This window comes from Ovis canadensis, chromosome 24 (genome assembly GCF_042477335.2).
Source record: "Ovis canadensis isolate MfBH-ARS-UI-01 breed Bighorn chromosome 24, ARS-UI_OviCan_v2, whole genome shotgun sequence".
Taxonomy (NCBI): Eukaryota; Metazoa; Chordata; class Mammalia; order Artiodactyla; family Bovidae; genus Ovis; species Ovis canadensis.
Window position 1 is genome coordinate 48,893,557 of NC_091268.1, and position 19,323 is coordinate 48,912,879.

A 19,323-nucleotide genomic window follows, 5' to 3' on the forward strand; every position below is an offset into this window, starting at 1 on the left:
AAATTTGTTTTTGCTTTTAATAGGAATTATTCAACCAAAAGGACTCTGCCAGTTTCAGATATTGCAATTGCTTTTTTATTTAGCAAGTATTTATCAGTTACCTACTTTGTGCCAAACCCAGACCCATACCTTGCTAACATTGGATTATTATCATTCTTCTCTTTTCATACTGTTCATGGGGTTCTCAAGGCAAGAAGACTGAAGTGGTTTGTGGTTTGCCTGTCCCTTCTCCAGTGGACCATATTTTGATTCTCTTTGTAGTTATAAGAGGGTACTTTTAAATTAGCCTGTATTGTGTGACTGAGACGGTAGAACATAATTTGGATCAAAGTGATCTAGCTTGTATTTCTCTATTCATAAAATCAATGTGAGGCTTCAATGAGAGCGTCATCTGAAATGTATTAGTGGCTTATAGTTTGTAAGCTAGTAGGTTGGTAAATTTTTACTTTGCTTCTGGTTTTCTTTGCCTTGAGACTGTCATTTGTACTTAGTAGGCACTAGGTTGCTGAGTGAATGAATGAGCTCAGTAACTTCCCTAAGTAGAGCAAGTTCCAGCATCTCATGGGGCCCTTCCATCAGGGATGTCCAAGTAGTCTGGCTGCTTTCAAATGTATAAGCCTTCCGTTTAACTGAGGCACCCAGTTAAATTAATGTTAAGTGACCAATTTCGGTTTAGGTTGATTTGAATTTAATTGAGGATAGACTGCTTTCATCTTTCTCTTGGCCTTTTACTCAGTCTAGTCTTGAAATCTTCTTTTGTAGGTGATCTCACTAGAGAAACTGAAGGATTTTGGTGAATGTGTGATCGCCCTTCAAGCCAGTGTCATAAAGAAGTTTCTCCAAGGCTTCATGGCTCCCAAGCAGAAGAGAAGAAAACTCCAAAGCGAAGATTCAGCCAAGACTGAAGAGGTGGATGAAGAGAAAAAAATGGCAGAGGAAGCAAAGGTATTTTAGCTAATGAAGGTGTCGTTTTATGACTGTAGAAGTATGTAACCTGCTGTTAAAATGGTCTAACTCTGTGCTTTATAGCTGCATAAGCACTGTTCCTGAGCCAGTGTCTGATCTTTGTCCCTTTCTCCAAATGTTGTTTTCAAACTGGTCTGTGGAGCCCAGCCCTACCTACAGTGCTGGATACGGTGTTAGACGCTCCCCCAACCCCCGACACACACACCTTTTACCTTTACCAAAGCAAATTCCCTTTTTAAAAAGATGTTTGTATGTGTGCGCTCAGTCGTGTGTGACTCTTTGCGACCTCATGGACTGCAGCCTTCCAGGCTCCTCTGTCCATGGGATTTCCCAAGCAATTTCCTCCTCCAGGGGACCTTCCTGATCCAGAGATCAAACTCATATCTTCCGTGTCTCCTGCATTGGCAAATGGACTCTTTACCACTGACCATTTGGGAAGCCTTTTTTGGAAGGGTGGTGGTTTTTAATGTTTTTTAAATTGTAAAATATACACAATGAACAGCTTTGCCGTTTTCACATGTAATCTGTGTCATTAAGTACATTTCCATTGTTCTGCAACTATTACCACCATCTATCCCCAGACTTTTTTATCTTCCCAAACTGAAACTGCCCATTGAACACTAAGCTCCCCTCTTCATCCTTCCCCCAGGTCCCTGGCAGCTGTCATTTTCTTTCTGTGTCTATGAATTTGAGTACTCTAGGTATCTCATGTAAGTGGAAGCATACAATATTTGTCCTTTTGTGACTGGTTTAGTTAACAACTTCGAAGTTATCTGCGTTGTAACATGTGCCAGAATTTATTTCTTTTTATAAGACTGAGTAATATTTCATTGTGTGTATAGACCGCATTGTGCTTATCGGTCCATCAGTGGATGCTTGAGTCACTTCCCCCTTTTGACTATTGTGAATAATGCTTCTGTGGGCCTTTAGAGCTTGTTTGGAGGTTCTGTTCAGGGAACACAACTACTTGTGCACACTGGGCAAAGAAAGCTCCTCCTCTATCAAGGAAGATTGTCTTCTTTGACCAAGCTTGAAGCAAGTGGCAGGGAGAGAGGAGGGGAGGGAGAAAAGTGAAAACAAGGGAAAGTATTCCTCTGGATAGTGGCTGGGACTGGCTTGCTTCTGCCGGTCACACTGCACAGTGTGAGGGTTTTGGTGATATGCAGAAGCCAGAAGTCCTTGCCCTCAAGAGCTGTGTGAGAGATGCTTAGAGCGGTGTGACAGGTGTGCAGGAAGGCCAGTCCATGGCTCGCCTGTGAGGGATCCAGGGGCCACTTAACGCTTGTTAGCTGGATTTTAAAGAACAAATAGAAATTAATTAGGCTGTGGAGAGGGGTGGGCACAGTGTTAGTCTGAGCTGGAGTTGCCTCTCATCACTGACACTGGTCCTTGTTTCGTCCTCTGAGTTGACCTGGAATGCGTTTGCTCTCTGAGCTCCTCTGGGAGTTGTACACAGTTGTCATGCTCCCCCCGAGTTTCTTCCTAAGACTGAGAGCGATATATGATACAAGAAACATTTTAGGTGAGAGGTGAGCAGAGAACTAAGGTTAAATAAAGTGAACTAAGTTAGATAAACTTAACTATTAATTCATGACATAGACGCAGCTTTCACACACATGTCATTGTCTTACAGGAATACAGCATCCAGGTACCCTCTAGGTGAAATCAGACAGTTCATACTCTCCTTTGCTAAATCTCTTCTCATTAGGCGTACTTTTAGCGTTGCTGAATGCTTCATGGGTTTTGTTTTTAACCCAGTTCTATTCAGAACAGTCTCCTCCTTGATGTGATCTTTCCTTGCCATTCCTTTACTCATATTATTTTCTTCTCATTGGGAACTAGTAGCTATATAGCATTCTCATTAAGTTCCTTTTTGGTATTCAACCCCATAGTGAAGTAACCTCTTTTCAGTTTGTCATATGAGACGATTCTTAGCTTGGTTGGGGAGGAAAATATGAGCACTTTTTTTAACCTTGGGGCCCAGACACATAGCACACAAATGGAAAACATGGAGGAGTTTCTTGGAAAATCAATTAGGTTGCCGACTAAGTAGTTCAACAATGTTCTCCATTAAAATGGCATTATGCCCTGCAGTTCCCCACCGAAGGTCAGCCTTGCCACAGCTCTGAAATTTTCCACTGTCCTTTGCTTTGAAGGTTTCCACTTAGCATGGGCCAGGGTTTTTCAGCTGGCACTAGGCTGTTGCATTGAGCTAATGTCAGTTTCTAATCTGTGCTTCAGTTTCCTTATTTGTGAAAGTAGATTATCTCTTAAATCCCTTCATGTGGTAGTCAATTATTTCAATTATTTAATGGTTATTTCATTTTCTTGCATTTAGTGGGAAAGATGTTTTATAGTTGGGCGAAATCCTGGGTTCTGTTAGGCTCTCTGTTTACTTTGGATACATTTGTCTTGACAAGCCGGTTATCTGTTTTTCCATTATAAACATTCTTTTTTGGAAGAATATGGTCTGATGCCTCATTATATGATGTTGTCTTTTTAGTGTTAGGTAAAGGGAATTAATGGTGGCTTGCCCATAAGCTGGCTTCCCCTTAATTTTGTTATATACACTTCTGCTGTTTCTAACTAGGGCCCAACTTGATTTAAATATGTTAGAGAATTTGACTTTTTCATCAGAATAGTGTGTCTGGCTTCCTGGCAGTACTGCAAGACAGGATTTACTTGATGGTACTGTGTTGACTGTAAAAACTTTATCTAGCTGCTGTTGATCTGTTTTTAAGTCTTGGATAATGTGGTTTTTTCTTTTTTTTAATGTTCTAGACTGTTTGGAATTTTGTGCAATGGGAGGAGACTAAGATGTTCTTTAAAATGTTGAGTGCCAGTTGTTTTTGTTCTTGAAATTAGAGGCTGGTTGGAGACAAGGCCTTTGATGCCAACAAAGGTCCGTCTAGTCAAGACTATGGTTTTTCTAGTAGTCATGTATGGATGTGAGAGTTGGACTGTAAAGAAAACTGAGCACCAAAGAATTGATGCTTTTGAACTGTGATGTTGGAGAAGACTCTTGAGAGTCCCTTGGACTGTAAGGAGATCCAACCAGTCAATCCTAAAGGAAATCAGTCCTGAATGTTCATTGGAAGGACTAAGGCTGAAGCTGAAACTCTAATACTTTGGCCACCTGATGCAGAGAACTGAGTCATTGGAAAAGACCCTGATGCTGGGAAAGATTGAAGGCAGGAGGCAAAGGGGATGACAGAGGATAAGATGGTTGGATGGCATCACTGACTCGTTGGACATGAGTTTGAGCAAGCTCCAGGAGTTGGTGATGGACACAGAAGCCTGGTATGCTGCAGTCCCTAGGGTCGCAAAGAGTCAGATACGACTGAGCGGCTGAACTGAAGTAAACTTGAGACGAGGCTGGTCTGGATGAATAACACAGTGGGTAAAACAAGAGCTAATGTACAAATACCAGCAGCGCCTGACTGGGGATCAGGAGATCTGGCCCAGATTGCTGAGATCTTGGACAAATTTCTTTTCACGAAAAATAAAAAACGAACATTTATACAAATGTGCACAAACATTCATAGCAGTCTTACTCAGAGTTATCAAAAAGCAGAAGCAATCCAAGTGTTTGCCAGCTGATGAATGGATAAACAACATGGATGGATTACTCCGCATTTTAAGTGGAATGAAGTACTGTTTCATGCTGGGATGTGGATGAAGCTAGAAAACACGCTCACAGTTAAAGAAGCCAGTCACAAGAGGCCACATGTTGTGTGAAACGGCAGAATAGTTAAACCTATAAAGCACAGGAAGACTGTGGTTGCCTCGGCCTGAGGAAGTGGTGGGATAGGGTAGGGAATTGTGGGTTAGGGTTGGGATAGGAAATGGGCAAGTCTTTCTTGGGTGATAAAAATGTTCTAAAATTAAGATTATGTTGATAGTTATAAACCTCTGTAAATATGTGAAAAGCCATTGACTATACATTTAATAGGGGGAACTTATTAATATGTATCTCAAGTCTGTTTTTAAAATGAGGTTTAAATAAGCTTATTCTCAAGGTCTCTTCCAGTGTTTTGGTTTGTTTGTTTTAATGAGGCCACATGTGCTAGGTGCTCAGATTTTTAATTGATAGGAAATGTTTTTTAAATGTTGATAACTTGTGTCCATCTGACCACTAGAGGACACCAAAGCCCATTTTAGCTGTTCCCTGGCTGTTCTCAATAACACTCTTTTAGGAACTGAACCTAAAATTATTAAATTTATATTCCATTGAATGAAGAAGATTTAAGTTTTACTACAGTAGGAGACTCTGGTACCGCACGTCAGCTCTCATTACATTAGGGTTGAAGACCAGCGAGGCAGCCGTGATTGTATATCTTACATCCTGCTGAGGCACTCTGAAAAGGGAAGGAAGGAAATTGTATTTCAGAGGCAGATGTTGAAATATCTGCATTGCAAGTTGGAGTAAGGAATGAGTCAGTTTTCACTAGAACTTGAGCAGCCTCTTAAATAGATATTTTTGGTGTGTTTGTGTTACTTACCCTTGTTGTTCATAAACTTACACACACAAGGCTCTTGGTTTCTGTAAGAAAAAGACAGCCTTTGTTCCCCCTCCGTCCTCCTCCACACCAGGGTTGCAGAAGTAGCTCAACTGTCTTTTTCCCTCGGCAGCTCTGTTTTAAGCCTATGGCCTTCCGTGAAAAGGCCATATGGGCTTTCTTACAGGAGAGAGACTATTCCTTGAAATAGGCCTTTTTTGCTTACGACAGGGCAGTAAAACCCATCAGGGGTGGTGTCGGTCAGCTGGAGCTAGCCAGACTGTAAAAGTAGCCGGCAGGTCTGCCTTTGGTTCAGTCATGACTGATAGCGGGATGACCTCCGCGAGGCTCTCAGCTCCTGGTGGACTGTCGAAGCGTCACCTTGTCCAGCTCCTGTGTTGTCTGACTGTTGAGGGTGATGCCCTCTATCATGCCATTTAATCGTTTAAGCTTTATAAGTGCCTTGAAAGTGTCTGCAAACAAATCACCTTTCAATTAATAAAACAGCAATACAAATACATGAGTTATTCTAAAATGGTGTTTTTGTTCTGCCTCAGAATGTGTGTTTTATTGAGAGGGTTGAAAATTCTTAATTGTATTTTTGTCCTTCACAACCCTTTTGCTAATTCTAAATTAATTTCCATTTTCTGATGATGGCGGGAGACAGTGTAACTGCCCAGAATGAAACCAGGCCAACCTCCAGCGCGTCACAGTTGTCACTTCAGTTAGAAGCGGGTGAGCAAGTCAAGGGAAATGCCACATACCTGCACCTCACACTTTAAGGGCTGTAGAATGATCCATTTCTACAGTATTTCTAGGCCCTGTTATCTGGGATTGGGGCACATATTGTGCAGAAACTGATACTCTGGTTGACCACAGTTTTGTTAGCTCCATGACACTGCTGCATACTAGCATTATTTACACAGTGTGGTGCTTCTGCTTTTAAATGACACTGAGTCTTTAAGTGGATTTCACTAGAAGAGACTTGTCTCTAGTCACCTGCCTCCCCCTAGCCCCCCACCACCAAATTCTTTGTGTGCCCTTTGGCAGCTTTTTTGCACCCTTTAAGGCCTTGGTTTCTTCTGTAAGATGAATAGGTTAGACCGGAGGGGCTCTAGAAGGTGAGTATACTCAGGATTCTCTTGTATCTTTACCTAATATTGTTCCTCTCTCGGTGTATACTCTGTCAATACGATGTGAAAGGTCCACATTCTGTGTCTTTGCGGTCATTATAGTAATGCTGGCCTGCTTTGGTCTCTGTTTAGGTCGCATCTGCTCTGGAAAAATGGAAGACAGCTATCCGTGAGGCTCAGACTTTTTCCAGAATGCATGTTCTACTTGGGATGCTTGATGCCTGTATCAAATGGGATATGTCAGCTGAAAATGCTCGATGCAAAGTTTGTCGAAAGAAAGGTATATTTAAGTCAGAAAGAAAGGTATATTTAAGTCACAGTGGCTTATCTGAGTGTATTAGGCACGTGGACTTCCAAGTTCTTTTTTCCCCTAGAGGGTTTTTTAGATGTGGGGGGACAGATTTCACCTTATGAGAGTCCATAAAATGCTGGTCTTTAAAGTCGCATGCCCACAAATCAGAGCAGGCCCTTTGTGCCTCAGTTTTGAGTATAAAATAAGAACAGTTGATCTTGCTAAGCTTTAAGTTTTCTCTAGGGAGCAAAATTAGTTTAACCCAAATTTAAACTTTGGATTTTACTCATCTGTGGTGCTGCCAGTAGAGGGCAGTATTTGGATGCTATGAAGAAGAAGTTTGGACTTTGCTATTTTGGATCCTACAGAAGGAAGCATGTGGGACTGTTTAATGCTGGGCCTTTTAGGAGCCCCATTATGTTCTAAAAGCCCCTCAGAGATTGACTTCTCAGTGTCTAAAGCTGTTGTGTGACAGGTTAGGATATACTTTGCAAGGATGAAAAGACCTCTCTAAAGTCATTTAGTTGCTCTAAAAACTGAAGGTTGGAGAGGGGAAACGATCATTTAAAATGGTTTGGTGTATTTTCAAATGTAAGGAAACCAAACCATAATAGATATGAATTGGGACGCATTTGTCTGGTCGGGGCAGAGGAAGGAGGGCAGAAAGGTATACTTTGTCAGGGGTTCATTTCTTAGTGGGAGAGGGGCAGGGAAATCTCCTGCCGGAGCTTGAGTTTCTGCTGCCTCCTAGTGTATGTTAACTGTCTCGTCTGGCCCTGAGTCGATTTGGGGATGCAAGTTAGAAGCCCCAAACCCTAAATTACCTGTAGTATAGTTAATACTACATTTGTTTTCAGAAGATGACTGCATTCTTTAAAATGGGGCCGCACTGCACTGGCAAGTTTTTTCTTCTGTGGGGTTGATTGAGGCTGGCAGCTCCTTCTTACAAGTCACTGACTGTGGCCATGCTCCCACCATGCTGTACATGTTTATCTCCTCACAGGTGAGGATGACAAGCTGATCTTATGTGACGAGTGTAATAAAGCCTTCCACCTGTTCTGTCTGAGGCCGGCCCTCTATGAAGTACCAGATGGTGAGTGGCAGTGCCCAGCTTGCCAGCCTGCTACTGCCAGGCGCAACTCCCGTGGCAGGTGAGAACTTCTTCTTTTAAAAACAAATAAATTGATAAGTAGCTGTTGTACTTGAGCTTCAGTTATTCAAACTGAATGATGCTGGGGAGCTTTAAGTTCATCTTTTGTGTGCTGAGCCCCCTTATTTAAGGTACTGCAGTGGGTGGGGGAGTGGTGCTCAGAGGGCTCCGATTTAATTTAATTTTAGCTTATTGTTGACATTTCTAGTTTTCATTACCAGCCATGTTTTATATTTTCTTGGTCATCCCTTCGTTTCAAATAACATATCTCCCTCTGTCTTTTACTTCCACTTTGCCCACTTCTTAATTTCTGATGACTTCTGCAGCCACCCGCTGCTAAAAATCATGAAACTCATTACTTTCCTTACCTGTGCCTACTCTTTTCCTTCCTTAGCATGGTTAGAATTTTGGTGTCAGCTTGGACATCTTCCTCTCCCCTGTCTCTGTATTGCCAAATGTTACCAGTTCAGTGTCTAGCTGTCTGCAAGTCAGCCTCCTGCTCTTATACGGCCCCCCTGCATCGCTCATCTGGCCTCCTCCAGGGGCGTCTCAACTCGACCTCATATTTTCCTCCCTCTTCTTCCAGCTTTGTGGTGATACCAGAATGGTTTACAAAAGACAGGGGTTTGCTTACGTCACTATCCTCTTGAAACACTGTGGTCTCCCCACTGCCTCTAGAATGAAGTCCCTGGACTAACTTTTGAGACTCTTCTTACACAGCACTAGCTTATGATTTTATGAACCCTTGTTCCCGTCTTGTGTGCTTGTTATAGACTGTGTATTGGGCATCCTTGCCTCTGGTGTTTTCTTCCCAGCAGGCATATTCCCTGGCCCCAGAACTCCTACCTGGCTAAACTGCCCACCGTCTACCTAAAGTTGCACTGCCTTCTGGAAGCATCCTTAGGATTATTCCTTCTCTGTGCTCCAGCTCGTCTTCTGATGTCTGTAAAGTGGAATACGGTCGCATCTCGCCTTTTTGTTCAGTTTCTCCCCAGCTCGCTGTCTTCCTTGGGGTCGTTCCTGCCTTGAGAGTAGAGGTGGAGCTTTGCCCTTCACCCTCACCCATGAGGCCGGCCACAGGGCCTTGTAGAGCAGACGCCTGGCTCTTGCCAAAGTTAATACCGTTGTTTTCCACGTTGAAATTAGAAGTTGTAAAAGAGCAGCATGTAGGCACTCTGGCTTGGTGTCTCTTTGAAAGGACAGAGCTGTTTGATCCCAGCCCTGCCTAACAGCATTACTCGGTTATTTCTCACTCCATTCCAGCTACACTTAGAGAGGGGAGGCTGCCGCTTGGAATCGGTGGGGCTTTGGACCAGCTGTTCTGAGCTGGGATTACCAGTGCTTTGATGTTACGGTCATCGGCAAGCTGTTTCAGCTCCTGGAAGGGGGCATCCAGGTGGAGTAACACCTGTCTGGGCTGTTTATCCTTTCAGTCCGCCCCAGCATTGGGGACAGCTTTTATATCTGAAATGTTACATTATCTGGCTGTTTTTATAAGACAAAAGGAACGGTTTTGTGTGTTCAGGGGTGGGGTTGCATTTGGGTCTTGGTTTTTTGTTGCCATTCGTGTTTCAGCCACCGTGTTTGGGGCCTGGCAAAGGAGACATGCAGTTAAAGCTTAAGTTTTCATTGTGCTTCCTGTGTCCTGGCCTCGATTCAGGCTCCCTCCCCTTATCATGAAATCTGTCTAGTCCGTGAAGAGGGAAAGGTTGCCATGATTTATGTGGGACTTTACCTGTCTTTGGATCACTTTGGCCTGGATCCATGGTCTCTACAAGTATTTTCTCCCACAGGAATTACACTGAAGAGTCTGCCTCTGAGGATAGCGAAGATGACGAGAGCAGTGAAGAGGAAGAAGAGGAGGAGGAGGAGGAGGAGGAAGAGGATTATGAGGTGGCTGGTTTGCGATGTGAGTATTCAGTTTGCTTTCATAGTTAACCTCACTGTCTTTTCAGCTGACCTGGCAAGACTGGGTTGGCAAGAGATGCCCAACACCAGCGTGCCATTTTCCGTGTTGTGGCAGTGGGCTGACTCTGCTGCCGTAGTTTAAATGGGTTTTCAAGATGCCAGTTAACTACCTGCCTAGTAGGAGGTTGGGTGGCTTGGTCTCAGAACATCAGATTGTGGCCAGGCCACTTGGTCCACGATCTCGTGGAGTTCCAGGCCCCAGGTGTGTTTGTGATAGGTCTGCTGGTTCTGAGCCCCTCCGTGTGGGGCTGCGGTAACGAGGGCCCAGGCCCACTGCTGTCCCTTGCATTCTTCTGGCCTCTGGTACAGTGTTCCTTTGAGAGAAGTTATTTTTTCTCTGGTTACAGTGATTTTTCTCTTCCCAGTAGCGTGTAGGGCTACAGGTTTGCTAGTCTAAAGAGATGTTCCCCCATGGTTTGGGCATAGGTGTTAGGAAGTTCAGATCTGTTTCTCACTAGATGTCAGCAGGGAGAAGGTCTCATCACTCACCCACACCTTGTCGACTCATTCTCTCACGTTCATTTTTCTTGAGGCTTTGAGAGTTGGTCTTTTTTATTCATTAAACCATTAAGTCCTACAGTCTAGCCTTTTAACAGGCAGCCTTTCCTGCAAAATATACCTTTCTTTGTAGGTTAATACAGCTCCAAGATTCTGATGAGGTTTTGAAGAGAGGAACAGTTCCACGATCACACTTGGCGCTGGGAGAGAGGCTTCCGTGCCGGACCCAGTCCTTACTGTATCGGTGCTGCCGAAACCTGAGGGCTCTGGGCTTGTGCCCCTGACCTCCGTCTTCCCAGCACTGCAGGGGGTCGGTTTGGGACACCTGCGTTCCTCTCGTTCCTCTGGGGCTCCTCTTGTTTGTTCTCAAGGCATGACTTTTCAGGTATCCGAGGGAAGGAGACTGGGAGTCTGTGAGCTTGTGTTACACAGAGATGGCCGAGGACTGCCCAGGTCATGATCTGGATACTTCATTGTCTGTGAATGGATTCTGGATGTAACCATGTACTGATTGTTTAGTTTCCAAGTAATGGTTTCCTTCCACTTTGAAGTTATTGCTCTTTCCAAGGACTTGTTCGCTCTCCAGGTTTCTAGGACCTCGTCTACTGAAAGGATCCAGGAAGTTTTTGGTGCTTCAGAGCCTCTTGCCTGCTCTGCCTTTTAGGGCACAAAGATGTGGTTCCCTAGTGCAGTTCAAAGCCCTGGGCTGCTGGCTGTTCCGTGTATCCTGTGTTTCATCCTTGGCGTTAGCTTCTTCCTCTGTTCCTGGCCCAGTCTCAGAACTTAGAAAATCTAAGATTATTGGTGAAGTGTCCTCTTGGTCTAGAAGGAGAATATCAAACATAGCTCATTGATTCTCTGTATCGCCCCCTCTGTGTGCCCCTAACTCTGGTCCAGGGCCCCTCCCCATTTTCCAGGAAGTGTTTGCTTAGATGAGCAGTCTTGAGCTAACCCTGACGGGGCTTTGTTCCTTGGGGAAATGTTGAGAGATGCTGGCCTCTCTTGACATTGAGCGCTTGTTGTAAACTAAGAAAGAGGCCGTCTTGTGCCTTTGTGTTGCTCTTCTCTCTTGGGGGCTCCTGGGCAGGGCTCTGGTGGAAGTGGCCTGGCCTACTACTGTCTGTGCTTTTTAGAAATCAAAGCCTTAAGTTGGATTCAGTGAGGAAGACTTCACATAGGTATCAGCTTTTCGCTGAGCAGACTGTGGTGGTGAGTTATAGGATAACTCTGGGAATTAGGAGACAGGATCTGTTCCACTCTCAGATTCCCTCTGTCATGTAAATACATGCGTTCTCAGGCTGAGCTTGGGCTGAAGGAATTCCGGGCAGACCCATCAGCAAATGGCCTTGTCTCCCGAGTGAATCAGTTTACAGTTGACTCCTGCCAGCCCTCGTTCCCTGTGGATGGGGTGGGGACAGAGGGCGCATGTACCGAAGGAACTGGCTTTCTAAAGAGACTCTTCAAAGGTCTTGGGCAGTTGATGAAAGATATCCACCCATTCGTCTTCTGCTGCCGCTGCCCTTGATATTCCCTGTGAGGTCAGAGAGCAGGAAATGGATGGCACGAGCCCCGCCCCCGCCATCCTGAGCGGGGCTCACCGCTCTGCTCATCCAGAGCATCACCCCTCCCGTGGGCATGCTCCCTTCATCCTAAGTTCTTCTCTGAATGTGTGTGTTTAATTTCAGTGAGACCGCGCAAGACTGTCCGGGGCAAGCAGGGTGTCATCCCCCCTACAGCACGGCCTGGCCGACGGCCAGGCAAGAAGCCGCATCCCGCCAGGAGGGCTCGGCCAAAGGCTCCACCTGCAGATGACACAGAGGTGGACGAGCTGGTAAGAATCATTCTTCCTCCGCGCTCTAGTGTCTCGGGTTCGTACCCCCCACTCCAGCATCAGGAATTCACCAGACAACAGGTGGAGCCGCCCCTTTGCTCCCTCCCCCGCCCCCCACTTTGGAGACTGATAAGGCAGATGGATGGGCCTGTAGGCAGACGGGACAGCAGGCCCCCAGGAGCAGTTATTCCCGGCATTCCGCTGCTGCAGCCTGCAAACATCTCCTCTAGTTAACGGGCAGCCTGCGACTCGTTAAGGACTTTAAAATAGTATCCATGTGTCTCCCGGGGCTCAGCGAGGCTGGGTCTCTGTGGTGGGAATGTCAGCAATGTCAGAGCCTCACTCACTCGGGGCTTTTGCCGACAGTTGTCATGGGAGGGACGCACCCTCTCCTCCGCTCCTCAGCCAGTGCGATCTTAGCAGTCTTGCTTTGGATTTCACTTGAGTTTTAAAGAACAAAAAGCTTGACAGATCAAACTGGAGTCGGATGTGGGCTGGGGGCATTAAAGCAAGCCATCAGGACGCTCAGCGGGCACCCTGAGCGCCCTTCCTGTAAGCCTGGCCCTGATCCCTTCAACTCTGCTCCTGGCTGCAAGTCACACCTGTTCCCACCACCTTTCTCTTTAGCCTCTTAGCGGCTTCTCAGGGGAGAGCCCAGGACAATAACTGTGCCTGTTACTTTTCTTCCCTCAGACATTCCCACCCCCATAAAATTGACTTCAGGTGGTCCCCATAACCCGCCTGGCATTCTGCAGTTGCGTCTTTAAACTCATCCACGGCGTGACTGTAAATCCCAGGTCCACCTGCTCTCAGAGGGCTAGCTTCCTGGGGACAGTGGCCCTCTCTAGCTGGCCCCGGCAGGACTGCTGGGACCCGGCCCCTGCTGCCTGTTATCTGCTTTGATCACTGTCCACCAGGGAGGAGGTGGGTGGGCCGATGGCCGCCACTCAGAGCGCTCCCTGGACAGAGCCAGATGATCTTGACCATCTTCTCTGTTCCAAGAAGACAGCTAACCTTTGCTCTTTGCTTTTTTAAGCAGATATAAAAACGCTTTTTAAAGTGTGTTCTGTCCTGTCTACTCTGCTCTCGGACCTGCAATAAAGAGTCTTCTTTCTTTGGCTCTAGGTACTTCAGACCAAACGGAGCTCCCGGAGGCAAAGCCTGGAACTGCAGAAGTGTGAAGAGATCCTCCACAAGATAGTGAAATACCGCTTCAGCTGGCCCTTCAGGTGCGCTTGGGCCCAGGGGAGCGGGCCAGCCTTGCAGCTGAGCCCCTGGGACATATCTCAGTGGGAGGCGGGGAAGTGAGCTTCCAAACTGGCAGAGTCCACTCTGAGCACAAGTGAACACCCCCGCTCTGCCTGCCTGCTGGTGGGCTGGGCTGGGCATTCTGGTGAGATGTGTGATGACGTCCGTGGTTTGATAACCAGGTTTCTGCCTGGTTCAAGGATGCGCTGACCTCTCCATTTGGTTCTTCTCCCAGGGAGCCCGTGACCAGAGATGAGGCTGAGGACTACTATGACATCATCACCCACCCCATGGACTTCCAGACAATGCAGAGCAAATGTTCCTGTGGGGGCTACCGCTCTGTGCAGGAGTTTCTTGCTGACTTGAAGCAAGTGTTTACCAATGCTGAGCTTTACAACTGCCGGGGCAGCCACGTGCTGAGCTGCATGGTGAAGACGGAACAGTGTCTGGTGGCTCTGTTGCATAAACACCTTCCTGGCCACCCATATGTCCGTAGGAAACGCAAGAAGTTTCCCGACCGGCTTGCTGAAGATGAGGGGGACAGTGAGCCAGAGCCCATTGGACAGTCCAGGGGACGAAGACAGAAGAAGTAGAGAGGCAGGGCCCTGGTAAGGGAGCTGAGGTCGGGGGGACTTGAGGGAGAGAGCGAGGGAGGGGGGAGGGAGGCGAGAGAGGAAGCTGGAGAAAACGTGGACGGGAGGAGGTCACGGGGAGCCCGGGAGTGCCTGTCACCCGAGCTCACACGCTCTCCAGAACTCTCCGTGGGCCTTAATCAAGCAGCGCACTTTGGAGAGCCTCTTGCTGGGTCGGTGGTCTTCATCCAGAAATGCTGTGGGGAGAGGTGGCTTAATCCCTCTTCATGAGGGTTTCCAGGAGGAGTCCAAGGCTTTTCTCGTGAACCCAATTCCTTTTCTTTCTTCTTTGCTAAGGTCCCTCCCTCTTTGGCCACCACAGCAGTGCCAAGCCCTCTGGTCTCCAGGGGAGGGGTTACTACATTACGTAGAAGGATGAAGGGTAATCAGGCCAGCTGGGGAGGTAGTGTCGGTTTTTTAAGTCTATATTTATACACAGTCCTGTTTCTTTAAGCCCGCCCGCCCTGCCTCTCAGGTGGCGGTATCAGTGAGTGCCACAGAGTTCTGGATTCACCAGCATCGGGAGACAGTTGTGGTCTGTTGAGTTGATCTTGGTAGAGTAAAGGGACATGTCCTACAGCCATTCCTGAGAACCCCTCCCCTTCTTTGTGACAGCTCTCTCCCCGCCCCTGGCCCCCTCAAACAAAACCTAAGGCACTTCTCTCAGAGCCTGGAGCCCTGCTTGTAACCATGCGTATAACCTTTCCTTTGATGGGGTCTGGCACAGGGGTGTTGGAGCCCAGCCCACCCACACACCAGACAAGCTCTTAGGGGAGCGGAAGAAAAGCAGGAAGAATTTAAAATGTTTAATTTTTTTTAAATTGACTTTTCTAGTTATTAAAGGTTGCTTGTTTCAGCAGTGATATTGTATAAAGAACATCTTGTAAAAAGATCTCTGTCATCTCGCTTTGGCACATGTACAGTACGATTTCTATGATAACGTGTTTGCTTTCCTTTGCCCGGTTGCTTCCCTCAGCCCGTCCTCTCTCTAGAGCAGGTGGGCTGGGGCTCGGCGGGGCCGGCGGTGGGGACCACCTGCTCGTGGACAGTCCCTCTGCCCCCCTGGCGGCCACTTCCACCGCCTCCGTGTGCAGTGCCCCTGCCATGCTCCTCTGGCCTCAGACTCGGACCCCAAGAACCCAAGTCTCAGCGCTCAGTGTCGGGGGGCGGAGGAGGGGAGGGCTCTGTGGCCCTTCCCGCAGTGATTCTAGCACTAGTTGTCACGTATAGGCCAAGCTTTGTAGTCTTCTTTCCCTTTTATGGCATATTTTGATAAAAAATGCTGAACAGGGTTTAATTTTCTTTTCTGTCAACTTTGAATTTGGAAAACGTGAGCACCTAAGCGCTTCCGGACCGATTCAAATGAAGGGAAAAGAAGTCCACCAAGAACTAAAGCCTGTTAAAGTGAGACAGCAAGGTGTGGTCCCCATGCCTCGGTCACCTCGGGGTTTGCCCCAGGGGAGTTTGCCCCAGGGCTGCCGGCCAGGCTCCCCGGGCTTGGAGCTAGCACTGACATCACAGCATCACAGCCCCGCTCCAACACTGTCCCTGCCTCTTGCCCTGGAAGCCAGTCTGTTTCTGTTAACAGTGAGAATTCTGTGTTCCCACTTCAGTGACACCTCAGTTACTTGTTGTTTTTTAAACTGTCTTTAAGGAGGAAGGGCCCCATTAAAAGGGTAAACTTGTAATAAATTGGACTTTCAAATAAACATTATGTACTTGTGTTTATAAAGAAGTGACAACTCTGGTGAATTTTGCTTTGTACTCTTGGAGGTCTTAGTGGACAGTAGTATGTCCCGAGCGCGTTTTCCCATGGACTCTTGGAGGCCGTTCTTCAGGAGAGGACCTCTGGCTTGGTCTTTTTAACCACAGGTCAGATCCATCTACTGGATTTCTTTGCTTCCAGGACAGCGTTCTGGTGCCCTGGGTAATCGAAGCCATGGCCTTCAAGCCTCTCCTGGCTTTGTCTCCGTCTCAAACCCACACCCCACCCCACCCAATTCTATTGGAAACTTCTAGGAATTAGAAGAAACTAATTTTTTAAGGCTTCACTGTGGGAATTTGTGGTCCTTCAGGACTTAATTTTGGGGAAGCCTTGGATATTTTACAATAGTTTTCAAGGAAAACTTGAACCATGCACAGCGGAACTACGACAAATTCCCACCTACTCCGCTTCAGCAGTTCTGTGGGGCCAGTCTTGTTTTACTCATGCCTTTTATATTTTACGCTGGGAGTCTGTCTTTGGTCAGACTGGCTGATTCGAGTAGGTCTGCTGGCTGGCAACCTGCCCGAATCCCAGGGTTTTGTAGGGCCACTGCGTGATCCCAGTGACAGCAGCGAGACCACCAGTTCCTGACCAGCTGCACTGGGGATGGCAGAAGGTAAAAACAGGGTGAAATCTGAGGAGAAACCTAAGCGCTGGGTGTGGGTTCTGCCACTGACTGTCTCTGTGGCCTTGGTGAGCGTGGACAGTGAGCTAGGCTTGAGCACTGGGGGAGTCTCAGTTCCACAGGGAGGAAGTGGTTTGCCTCCAGGTCAGGCTGGATTTGAGCAGCCCTCAGGCTCTGGAGGAGCTGTGCTACCTCTGAGCGGTGTCTGCAGCCCCAGCTCACCTGCATCTGAGAAGTCCTGTTGTTCCTGGGGTGGTTTCTTAGGCCACATGAGGACAGCACCTCTGGGGCCCCGTCACCTCAGCGGGGGTCTGTGTCCTGCTCCTAGTCCACCAGCCCAGCCCAGCCGTCGCTAGCAGGCTGTGACCTTGGGGGAGACGCCTGATTTGGCTTGACTACTGCAAATGGAGACGAGACAACTTTTTTCCTGAAGACGGATCTGACCGTTACTCTGGTGATCAGGGGAGACCTCTCCCTTGTCCTGCCTGCTTGTCTCTCCTTACACCCTGTCCCCGGGGCAGGGGCAGTCAGGTGGCAGCGAGCTGGTGACGGGATTCCAACACAGCTGCTCCGGGCAGCGCTTCCCTAGGGAACCAGGCCCCCACTTCCCTGAGAGCCAGGGTCCTGAGGCAGATGCTCAAACCAGGCAGGAGGTCACTCCATTGCTCCCCCTGCCCAGGACACCCAGGCCTTTTCACACCAGGACTGTTCGGAGCATCCTCCTGGGGGACTGAGCAGGGAGAGGGCAGGTGTTGACCCCCAGGACCATTCAGTCTGACCTCAGTTAAGATTCCCCCTGCTGACTCCAGGAAACTTGGCCTTGTTTCCCTGGAATTTCTGCTGACTGCGATCTGGGCTCACACGTTCCGTTAAGAACAAGCTCAGGCTCGGCTGGTGTGTACACACGCACAGATGTGCTGCTCTGAGGGGCCGTGTGTGGGGCTGCTAGGCCCCTGAGGGAAGTGGCAGGGACACGCAGTGCACAGGTTGGAGGGTGACGGCTTCTGAGGCATTTCTCTTGGGCTCTAGAGTCTCCTTTTGGAGATGGGGAGAGGTCCCACCATGGGGCAGTTACCTCTGGATGAATTTGCCCTAGGTTGTAACCCACCATGTCCATCTCACCCCACAGCCTGGTGGAATCCGTGGTATGAAGTCACAGCAGCTCTGGAGACCAGTCTCCCTGGCTGTGTGCTCCTGAGCCAGCCGAGGCCTTCAGGCACTGCCCTTGTCTGAAAATGGACAGGGGAGGATGAAATGGAGGGCTTCTGTAAAAGGTCTTGAATCAAATGTTTCCTTCGTCTCTGTCCTTCAGGGTCCGGGACTTTTCATTAGTGTCATCCCAAGCTCCCAGGCTGAGAAGCCCTAGCTGCCAAGGCCTGCCCTCCTCTCCCTCCTTCCTGGGTCCTGGCCTCTGTGAATCATCTTAGCCTCAAAGCAAAGCTCCCTTGGGGTCCGTCCTGGTTACACTGCCTCCCCTTCCCGTCCCAGTTGTCCTGGAAGTCAGTCTTGTTTCCACTGAGCAGGACACAGCCAAGTGCCCTCCACCCCTCTTGTCCCCTGACTGCCAAGGGATTGGGTGATCCGGCGCCACTCCTGATGCTCACCCTGCCCTCCACCCTTGGCCCATACCCATCATTTGCCTTTCTCCTGTTTCAGAATCCTCCTGTGGCTTCTGCTGCCCCCACCCGAGTGCAGGCCTGTGAGCCCAGCCCAGTGCAGCCACAGCCCCTCTCGCTCCCAGCTTGGGCCCCCTCACTTGCAATAAGCTCATTCTGTTTCTCAGTCATGGGCCTCAGGGCCTCCTGTCAGTGCCGCTGAACCAGGGACAGGAACCAAGGCTCTCCCCTGGCTGGAGTCACAGCGGCCACAGCCCAGCCTAAGACAGTGCCAGGGTTTCCGGGATGGCCACACTTGGAGGTGGCGCAGGTCCCGGCAGCCCCAGGGCTGCCCCGGCACATAGGTCAGCGCAGCACCTTCTCCTCTCCCGGTTCGCGATCCTGGGAGCTGCTTGTGGAGGGAGCCATGCGCATGCACCTGCCCCGTTTGTCACTGCTGTGCTCAGCATCTGCAGTCTCTCCACAGCCCTTTAGGAGCTGGGGACCCAATCCCCACCCTCCTCGAGGGCTGTCTGTGCCTGTGTCTGCTCCCAAGATGCCCGTGTAACACTCCAGCCCCATCTCCACCCAGATGGATGGGGGTTGGGGGGGGGTGCCCTGACTGGGGGCCCAAGGAGTGAGCGGCCACATCAACAGCAATGAGGACTGTCTTGGGCCCCGACCCTCAGGTGCAAGGTAGGAACAGGAGGGGCCAGCCAGCGAGAGCAGACACTGAGCCTCCGAGGGAACCTTCGAGAAAGGCTGATGCCCTCATTTTTTTATGCAAATTGAGGAAAGAAGTCTTACCCACAGCTCTCAAACGCCAGACTCACTGGGGCCAGAGTGGGGCGTGTTATCCCAGGGGATTCCCTGACTTCTCCTAGCAGACATCTCACTCTGGGAAGATGGAACCCAGGGCTCAGACAGGCAAGCAGGCCACTGAAAGGAGCCGAGAGAACACACCCACCCGCAGAATCTGGGGCTCCTACAAAACACAGCTGTTTCCCCGGCAGGATGTTCTGATTGATGGAAAGCCAGAAGACCCACTCCCAGCGCCGCTCACAGGGGAAGGCTCCCCCAGGGCCCTCACCGTCCTACCGTCCCCCTTTCCACAGAAGACG

The 19,323-nt window shown here is 48.7% G+C and overlaps 1 protein-coding gene across 1 annotated transcript in view; it reads left to right on the plus strand.

Moving 5' to 3' along the window:
* The window catches only part of BAZ1B (bromodomain adjacent to zinc finger domain 1B), a 53,680-nt gene extending 37,731 nt beyond the window's left edge, over positions 1 to 15,949 (plus strand). Inside the window, exons 13-19 of the mRNA XM_069570786.1 lie at positions 763 to 945; positions 6,731 to 6,878; positions 7,894 to 8,041; positions 9,834 to 9,949; positions 12,192 to 12,337; positions 13,463 to 13,566; positions 13,821 to 15,949. Of these exons, the coding sequence (XP_069426887.1) occupies positions 763 to 945; positions 6,731 to 6,878; positions 7,894 to 8,041; positions 9,834 to 9,949; positions 12,192 to 12,337; positions 13,463 to 13,566; positions 13,821 to 14,178 (1,203 nt within the window). The 3' untranslated portion in view covers positions 14,179 to 15,949. The remainder of the gene's footprint in view (positions 1 to 762; positions 946 to 6,730; positions 6,879 to 7,893; positions 8,042 to 9,833; positions 9,950 to 12,191; positions 12,338 to 13,462; positions 13,567 to 13,820) is intronic.
* Positions 15,950 to 19,323: the final 3,374 nt, after the last annotated feature.